The sequence below is a fragment of the Gavialis gangeticus genome, unplaced genomic scaffold, assembly GCF_001723915.1.
Source record: "Gavialis gangeticus isolate Ggan-Ray unplaced genomic scaffold, GavGan_comp1, whole genome shotgun sequence".
NCBI lineage: Eukaryota > Metazoa > Chordata > Crocodylia > Gavialidae > Gavialis > Gavialis gangeticus.
Window position 1 is genome coordinate 110,895,980 of NW_017728992.1, and position 9,367 is coordinate 110,905,346.

The 9,367-nt window shown below is 39.9% G+C and overlaps 1 protein-coding gene across 2 annotated transcripts in view; it reads right to left on the reverse strand.

The window, feature by feature from the left end:
* The window catches only part of SELENOI (selenoprotein I), a 93,423-nt gene that overhangs the window by 46,454 nt on the left and 37,602 nt on the right, over positions 1–9,367 (reverse strand). Inside the window, exons 4-5 of one of the 2 annotated variants that reach the window (XM_019526938.1) lie at positions 8,572–8,646; positions 5,291–5,559 (exon numbers count right to left, since the gene is read on the reverse strand). In XM_019526938.1, the coding sequence (XP_019382483.1) occupies positions 5,291–5,559; positions 8,572–8,646 (344 nt within the window). Of the gene's footprint in view, positions 1–5,290; positions 5,560–8,571; positions 8,657–9,367 lie in introns of both variants that reach the window. The other variant, XM_019526944.1, reaches the window with a different exon arrangement.

Below are 9,367 nucleotides of genomic sequence, written 5' to 3' on the forward strand. Positions count from 1 at the left end.
AAAATAGGTTTCAAAAGTTGGTTTGAAAAAATAAATTAAAAAATAGGTACCCTCATCACCTTGCAAAAAGTGAAATTTCAAGGATTCTAAATCCATTTTATATGTTGATAATCTGGCATATAATATCAACAAAAAGCTTCCATCTATTTGAACAAATTCCAATAGGAAAAATAAAGATAAAGTTTACATTCGTAAAACTTCAGATTACTTGGCACCCTTGTTAGTTTTGTATGTGTATGTCAAGATAATAAACAGTAGAGAATACATAATATCTGGGCAGTACTCCAGTGTGGAAAGGAAAGGAAGGTATTTATATATTATTCAATTCAAGGTGCTGGTTTTAACCTATTAGGCCATAAACCCCATAAAGTTTTAACCCTATAAGGCCATTAGGGACCAACTTTTGCCTTTGGTTCCATCATATGATATAATGCAATGCTTCCCAAACTTTTCCTCAGTATGACCCCCATTTATGGCCCCATTTCCTCAGCATGGCCCCTCACTCCCAAGACAGTCCCAGTTTAATATATAATAATTTTATATATTAAAATTCCACATACTTGTTTGTACAGAGCTGCACAAGTACAATTATATGTGTGTGTATAATGTTTGAAATTTCCAATGAATACACTTCAATTTTATATATGTTTGTATGTTTTCCATAAAAGGTACTTGTATTTTTAGCCTTCTCTCCATCTCTCTTTAAGGGGTTTCCCATGTCAATGGCTATTTGAATTATTTTGTGCCAAAATTATGTTTGGTACCACCATACTCTTCTCTTGCTGTAGCTGCCTTTTTGAATCTGCAGAGGAGTAAACATAATAGAACTCTGTCTTTACTGGGCAAATAAATACCATTAAGGTAGAGTCCCTCTCTCAGTACTGAATGTTTTTATTTAATTATCTAGCTACTTATCAGAATCAGTTTTCTCTGGTTAAAAAATTGTAAATTCTCTGATTAACCCCCCCCCCCCCCGAATCTGCATTTTGATTAAAATGAAATACCACTATATATGTGTGCGTGTGTATAGACATGCATGTATGTATTAGTTTAACATTTTTTTTTTATTTATTTACAATTTTAAAGCAATTTGGAAGCTTATCTGTGACTCAATCACTATAATAAAATAAATTGTAAATACCTGTCAATTTTGGCATTTGATTTTGGGTTTTTTATCATGGAAAGTCATAAGTCATGCCCCTTTCACTCCCCAGGACATGAATCCAGATGTGGCTGTCCCCCTCCCCTGCTTTGTGGCACTAAGCAGCCCTGCTATGCTGAAGCCCTGCCCAAGCAATTGCCCCTGATTCCCAAGTCACAGCCCCACAGCCCTGCTGGTGCCCCTCACTCCCCACCCACAGCCCCCTGTGCCCTGCAGGTACTCTTCACTCCCCACCCACACCCCCATGTCAAGGCAGAGTGGGTCAAGGAAGCTCAGTGCCAACCCTGCACTGCTGTGGCAAGGTGCCTCCTGCCTGCCCAGTAGCAGCAAAGAGCACAACTCTTGGCTGCCACCCCTCTGGGCAGGCAGGGGCCACCTCGCCACGGCAGTGCAGGGCTTGCAGGGCTTGCAGTGTCCCTCCCCGCATCAGACTTACCTGCAGCGAACTGCTCTCCAGGCTGCCTGGCGTCCATGTGCATGTGCATGTGTATGTGCCCACATGCACATGGCACCCCCTATCTGACTGCCCTCCCCCCACTCCCCCCATCCCCCTGCAGGCTCGAACTCTGCCAAGCTGCAAGGGGAAACCCACAATTTCCCATATTTTTCTCTTTTAAAGGAGGAAATCTGGGTTTTACCGTGTTTTTTGTGGCAAATGGAAAACCCAGATCCCTGGTCATGAAGTCTGCAACTTTATCAAATCAAGACAGCTTGACATACCACTGGCTAACTCAGCCATATGCTGCACTGAATTACTGGCATAGTGAACTACTTGAACTAGTTCAAACCTCCACATCCCTCAGTTTCAACCAATGCACAATGCTATGCAGCACTTTCTGGTGTACCAGGTATACTATACCTAATATACTTAATATATGGCCTTTGCCTTAATGCCACCCACCTCAACCCACCTTCACTCTAAATAACATTAACAGAAATTTAGATCTATATGATTTTCATCTGGAATTGGAAGTTACTAAGGCACTGTCAGGTAAAGGTTCAATGGGATATAATGCATGATCCCTAGGGCTGGGGGATCATGGGAACCACAAACCCCCAGGCCTAGGGGTTTTACACACTCCCCAAGCCTGAGAGATCATAGCAGCCACAATCCCTCAGCCCTGAGGGTTTGGGGCAGCAGAGTTGGTAGCTTCTGGGGCTGAGAGTCTCCCAGCCCCATCAACTGAAGGGGCTTCAAGCCACAGGGGAGACCCAGCTACATGTGCAAATGAAAGCTCAATAACAATCATGTATAAAGTTAGTACACATTTTCAAGGTCTAACTTTATAGCCAGTGGGAGCTTTTTATGGCATAATAGCTACTTTGCACATGTACCTGGTCTTAAAATGACTGCATGATTAACCAGCTAATTGTGTGATACCTGTAACATGTAGAGGGGGGCCTAAAGAAAATGAATAAAAATTAAAACAGAGGTGAATTAACTCCAGCTATGGAGCCATGGACAGAGAGGTGAAGCTTGACAAATACAATTGTACTTGCACAGTTGTATACAAACAAGCAGATGGGTCATTTGAAAGCCTGAGAGATGACAGGCTCTGCAGTAAAAGGTAAGCATTTGAAAGTCTGGCAAATTTGGTTCTGACTCTTATGGAAGTAACTCAGTGTTGATGTGTCACATGTTTGCAACTTTTTGAAATTGAGGCAACCTGACTTGTTACAAATTAACTCATTTATGTGCCCTTAGCATGAGGGGCAAATAGAAACAACAATACTGTATTCTTGTCTCTGCTCGCATCTTGGATCTGAGTTTATTAAAGCTCTTTACAGACTGCTGAATTAAATCTGTGAGGTAGGGAAGTATTACCATTTTTATTTTACTAATGGGGAAACTGAGGTACTGAGAGCAGGGAAAGTAGTTGTCTCTAGATCAGCTAATTCCTACTCCTATGCTTTTAACATTAATATTTTATTCCTAATGGATCCTCTTGACCAAGTATTTTTTTTTACATTGGATCAATAATGAACAGCTTTCTGTGTATTTATATTCATACTTTGAACTATAACAGCTGAAGCATTCTTTACCCAACTATATCTGTCTGATCTGTCTGCATAAGCCTTGATGAAAAGCCTTAATCAGAGCTAGCTGAGTCTTGGAAATTCCAGATGTCAGGAAATCAAATTTTGCCAAGTTCTTTGCTGCTGTTTAGTAATGAGCAGCTTGGAACTGGCAAAAATCATCTAAATTTTAGTCACCAACTGTTAAGACTTCCAAGATTCATGAGTTAACAGCAGCCCTGCCATGCAAACTGTCCTACCTCATTTCATAGGCTTCAAGACTTCTAAGCTGACTGACTGACCCGGTCATCTCATTTCCAAGTGCCTGGCTCCACAGACTTCAATAGTTTGGCAACACAAGAAGCCAGCTAGCCTAGGGCACCAGAACCCCAGACCCATAGCTGTTCATGGAGTGGGGCTTCCCAGGAGCTCTGGACCCTGGAAGCCCTGGGTCCCCAACACTGGCTGGTCTGGATGGTCAGGCAGCACAGACTGTGGAAACATGTAATCCAGCTGAATTGGTAGGAAGACAGGCAAGTTTCTATCAGAACTCCCTATAGTTCTATGATAGCTCATTAAAACAAATAAGTTTCTGTAAAACATTTTATTTTGGGGGGAAAAATGATGTTTTGTTGGAAAATTTCCAAACTACTCTAGGCCTAAATTATGATGACGATTTTATGGCCATCAAGGTGTTACCTAGGATCTGGTTCCTGAAAGAGTTCTACTTAGAGGTTGGTTACCATATTGACTCAAATTTAAAATGACCTCCCTCCCCCACCCAATAATTAGATGTTATATATGGAATCATTTTTAATTTGTTATAATTTTCCAGGTATAGAACTTAATTATTTGAGGGGTGTCTTGAATTCATCCCCCACCCCCCTGCTATGGCAGAGAAAGCAGTGGCTGGGGGTTCAGGTGCCTGGGGGGGTCAGATGACCCCCTTGCCGTCTGCCCCCCCCAATTCTTGCCTTTGCAGCCTTCCTGCCCCCCTCACCAGCACTCCCCCACACCAAATCACCATGGCCTTTGCCCCTCCTCTCCCACTTCCCACAGTCTCTGCCCCTTCCCCTCATCCCCCTTACTGTCAGACACTACTGGGCTTCCTTCTCTCCTGGAGCACAGCACATGGGAGCACAGCCCCTGCCAACCATGCAGCAGTGTTGGCAGTAATGATTGGCCACGCAGGAGACAGAGTTTCCAGGTACTCTGCACCCAGGAGGTAATCCAGCCTCAGCCAGAGCTGAGCTGTGCCTAACAGTATGCAGGGAAAAGCTGGAGTGGGGGAGCAGAAACTGCAGAGGGCCAGTGGAAGAGTGGACAGGAGGCTGCTGTGGGTCTGACCCTGGCCCCGACCTGAGCTCAGGACCAGTCAGAGCTGCAGCAGCCATTTGCCCTTCCCCCCAACTCCACTTTGTACACAAATCTAAGATGAGGTTTTTCCCCCATCAGTCAGCATGGGGGGTATGCTAACTGATGGGGGAAAGACCTCATCTTAGATTTGAGTAAATACAGTAATAACTGGAAGATGCTATTTAGCAATACTTCTCAAAGACAGACATTATAAAACTACTTACCCTTGAGTTTTTTTCAAGGGTAAAAACACTTGGCAGAATTGTATGTGCTAATACAGTGTCATTTATGTCCTCACGTGATGTTAAATTTGATGGAACAGAGGGAATGAGGGTTCTGGTGATTTTATAGTAATGATTATAGCTTTTTAATAAATGTTACTTGTCCAAATTCATATAATGCACTAAAGACTTATGCTGGTGAGGTAACTGCTACATTTACAATTTTAGACAATGCCATAATTTTAGTGAATGTCACAAAGCAAATATAACTGAATGGCATCCTCATTTATGGCATCTGACTTTTATATTTGCTGTAGGCATTCTTTTTCCTATATGGCAATTAAACTCTTAATACTGATGATTTGATTAAGCATGTCCCTTCCTTGAACAAATATTTCTGTAGTGCTTCTAGGTTTATGCTATTTCGTATTCAAATTCTTGGCCAAATACATTTGCCCTGAGCAATATTTTTCTCTTTGTTGTAGCACTGTTAAAACACTAACAGTATTAAAAACAAGAATTATTAAATACTTACCACTTGGCTTATGTCATATCCCCAAGGAAGAAAAAGAACTCCTGTGTTATATTTTTCCCAGTGTGAAACCATAAAGTTCAGCAAGCCAATGCTTAATGAGAGAAACATTTTATGTAGGAGAAAACCAGTTTGCTCATTACCACGTGAGCAAAGTGAAAAAAAATTGAAGATGAAGATGGAAGTAGCCCAGCTATCCAACCCATGGTCAAATAACTCCCCCAAGGGGGTGCTGCACTGAGTCCTTCGAGCATGTTTCCCATCTATGGAGTCTGGAGAGGGGGAGAAAAGAAAGAAAAAATTAAAGGCATGACCAAAAACAACCATTTTTCTCAGGTTTTTAACTACTGTATGTATGGAGGAAAGTGTATAGAGCTTATAGGTGATCACTTACATTGTGAGAATCCTGTCTCCCAAAGGCTCCCCGATAGTCTCTCTCCATCTACTGTTTACAGTTGAACTATACAGATTTACATTGGCTGAGAAGCTGACATGGTTTCTAATTCACCCACTATTGTGTAATGTCCTTTCTGACCTGTGACTCAAGGGTCTTGTCTTAGTCTACTTCCTAAAATGGTGTGGGTAGAGCCAATGGACTTACATATTTAAAATTAGGAAATGCACAAGTATTTGCAGGATCAGGGCCATAGAAAAGAATGAGCTGAAGAAAAGCTTAAAGATAAGTGGCTATTATGATGAGTTAGAAAATAACATAAGTATTTTTTTAATATTGCTTGAGTGTTACCTAAAGATTCTGTAGCTAATCTTAATAATTAACTAGTGATAGTGTCTTAGCCCAATTGCATTATACGAGCAATAATTTTAATACCACCACCTCTACTTACAACTAATTAAAAGGACACAGAAACTGTAGGTTGCATATTACTTACTTCCATGCGCTACTAAGCAGTATTATACGTACTGTTGCATTTATGCTTTAGCAGTCTAGACTAGAAAATTGTGGGTCCTCATTTTACGCTCCATAGGTTTTAGACATCTAACTAATATTGTTACTACTTCAGTACTCAAAGAGGTGTTAAAAGCTGGGAGGTATACTCCATTAATATGAGACAAGAAACAAGTCTCCTAAATTGGTTTCATACTGTCAAAAAATAAATAATCTCATTAAACTGTTCTGTCTTCATCATCCTGAACAAAATTCCTTTCTCAATAGTGTAAATGAAATCATCTAGGGATTCATGCATAAGACAGTGCTGTGTGCGAACTAGTAATTGAAGTTGCCAATATCAAGGAAAAGTATTTATTCTTTAAAATATGCTTCTAGAATACAATCAACAGACATATTTGCCTTCCTAGTACTTGAATAAACATAACTGACCCAACTACTTTAAAAATTGTCTAACCTATATTCAAATTGTGTAATTTTGGATGAAAGACACTTTTTCAAGGAGAGGGATAAAAATATTGGTCCCTTAGTGTATTATTATTTAGTCATGTTTGCCACACATGAATAGCCAAATTAGGCTTGTAAATTGTGCAGATCATACTTCCTTATTTGTTTTCCTCTGGAGGACTGTTTTGGCTACAGGACTTAGGTCTCTAATGCTTTCATAGAATTCTTCTAATAATAAAAGACTAGAAAATAAATAGAGAAATGGCATAATGCATAAGCAAAAATCAGATCTTAACAGACCATTTGTGAGTCTTACATAAGGATCTACCAAATCTCTCAGCAAAATAAAAAAAGGTAGTTTCAGTGTCAATTTGCAAGCACATATCACAATCATTTTGTATATTTAATGGAAGATGTATATAGTCCACAAACATTTATATTATCTCTGTGTGTGTGTGTGTGTGTGTGTGTGTGTGTGTGTGTGTGTGTGTGTGTGTGTGTGTGTGTACATTTCCATTACTCTAGTTAAGTCGTATATTTTGATTCTGGATTTAATAAACCTTGACTTGTCTTAAAGTTTACATGACATTTAAAAAGCAAAGCCTGTGCTTCTTATTCTAAGGAGTGTGTCTTATTCTAAGGAGTATCATTTTTAAAAAATGTACAAGATTTGCATTGTGTATCGTAAGTAAATAGGGTTCTTTATAGCCTTCCAATGGGAAATCTTTAGCTGCACAGAGTTTATTCTGTGATTAAATATTATTTCAGATTAAGATTCAGACTACAGATGTAAAACAATTCCATATGTATCAATTCATCGCGGCTTTGACTGTCACCTCATCCTTTTAAGGATTAGTCATCAGAGGCCCAACTGGCCAATAACATACTCTGTTTTATAAGACTGAGCAGCAAAATTTCCAGTTAGATTTCCAGGGTGTCATACAGTTTGGAGGTCACACATGTACCTGGGAATCTACCTCAGCATCGAATTCCTATTTATGAAAAATCAGTCACTTTATTACACTCACTAAGGATGCAGAAGAAATGAGGATCATGTAATAAACAGCTACTTCTGCTTATGATTTGAAAGGCTTTAGCCATCAGAGATCAACTTCAAGTGATCATAATGCCAATGCCTTACCATGCTAGAGAAAAAATAAGCCCTGAAGAGAAATTTAGTTTCTCCTGGGAGAGTCACTGATCTCCCAGGAGAAACCACAATTGTACAGATGTTCAGACTTTTTCTCCCAAAATAAAAATGGCTGCTCCAGGACAAAAATAACCTGGGCACAACCAGGGTTAAATCACTTCCAGGAGAGTTTCTCCTGGGAGAGCAAATATCTGTACATAATGACAACACAGGCTGACCATGAGCCATCTGGGTTAGCCAATCAGGGCTTACCTATGCACTGCTCTGATATGTTGCAATGCAGACTAAGGCAGCCTGCGGAGCATGCTAAGATGTATGCACAGCTCTGCTGCCCCCCTCTTCCACCCCACCTCTGGCTGCACAGTGTCAGCACTGCAAGCTCTTTACTATTCAAGGCCTCAGCATTTCAATGTCTGTACACCTGACTCCGGGTCAGTCTTACTACCATGAGAACAAACCTGGGAGAATTCTAGATTATTTTAATGTGTGTATGAGCCATAATCTTAATCATTATAATATTTACAAGAGCATCACAGAAGCAGTATAGGCAAACCCAAGGTTACACTACTATTAAGAAAAGTTAAAAAAATTCTACTGTATTTTTTTAGTTAGGTTTCAATGGTCTTCAAGTTTCAGTACATTATCAAACAACTGAAAAGCAATGCTTTGCGAGCAGGCCAAAATTTCTTTACAATCTATTTTGATTTAATATCAACATAGGCATTATTATTTAAAACTATATGTAAGCTTCATATATGTAAGTTTTCCATCATACTTTACCTAAAGTATAAGCACAAAAGGTGGCAAAAGCACTAAATAGCCACACCCATGTTGGAATACTCCCAGGACTGGTACCTGAAAGAAACTGGAGGTGAGAGGTGGCAATAACAGAGGTTATAAATACAGAAATCCACCTAAAAGGTGCATGTGTGCATGTGCAAGCTATGACTAATAAGTTCATTAGGTAAATAAAATTAAAGCAAGAAAATTTTGTGAACTGAAAACAACAGGCACTTTCAGTGATCCATATTAGTTACACCTAATTGATTTCAATCAGATAGTGCTTAGAGGGGCAAAATATTTACAGGTGCATTCACATTTTTAATATCAAAAGCAATATACAGCACATTTTTGCAGCTTTAGTGACTATAGAATTGCATGAGCCAATAGTGATAACAAGCAAAATTCTTCGTTCATGTCCTGTGCAGACTAACTTATAACTAATTACTCTGAAAACTAATTACTGTAATAACTAGAAAAACTAATTTCCCATCTTCAAGAAGGGGAAGAGGGAGGACCTGGGCAACTATAGGCCCATCAGTCTTACCTCAATCCTGGGGAAACTCTTTGAGAAGATCATCAAGGAACACATTTGTGATGGGCCAGCATCAGAAATGATGCTCAGGGGCAATCAGCATGGATTTATTAGGGGGAGATCATGTCAGACCAACCTGATTGCCTTCTACGATCAGGTCACAAAGGCCATGGATGCAGGTGTCGCGGTGGATGTAGTCTTTCTGGACTTCAGCAAGGCCTTTGACACCGTCTCTCACCCCATCCTAGTTAAAAAACTAGG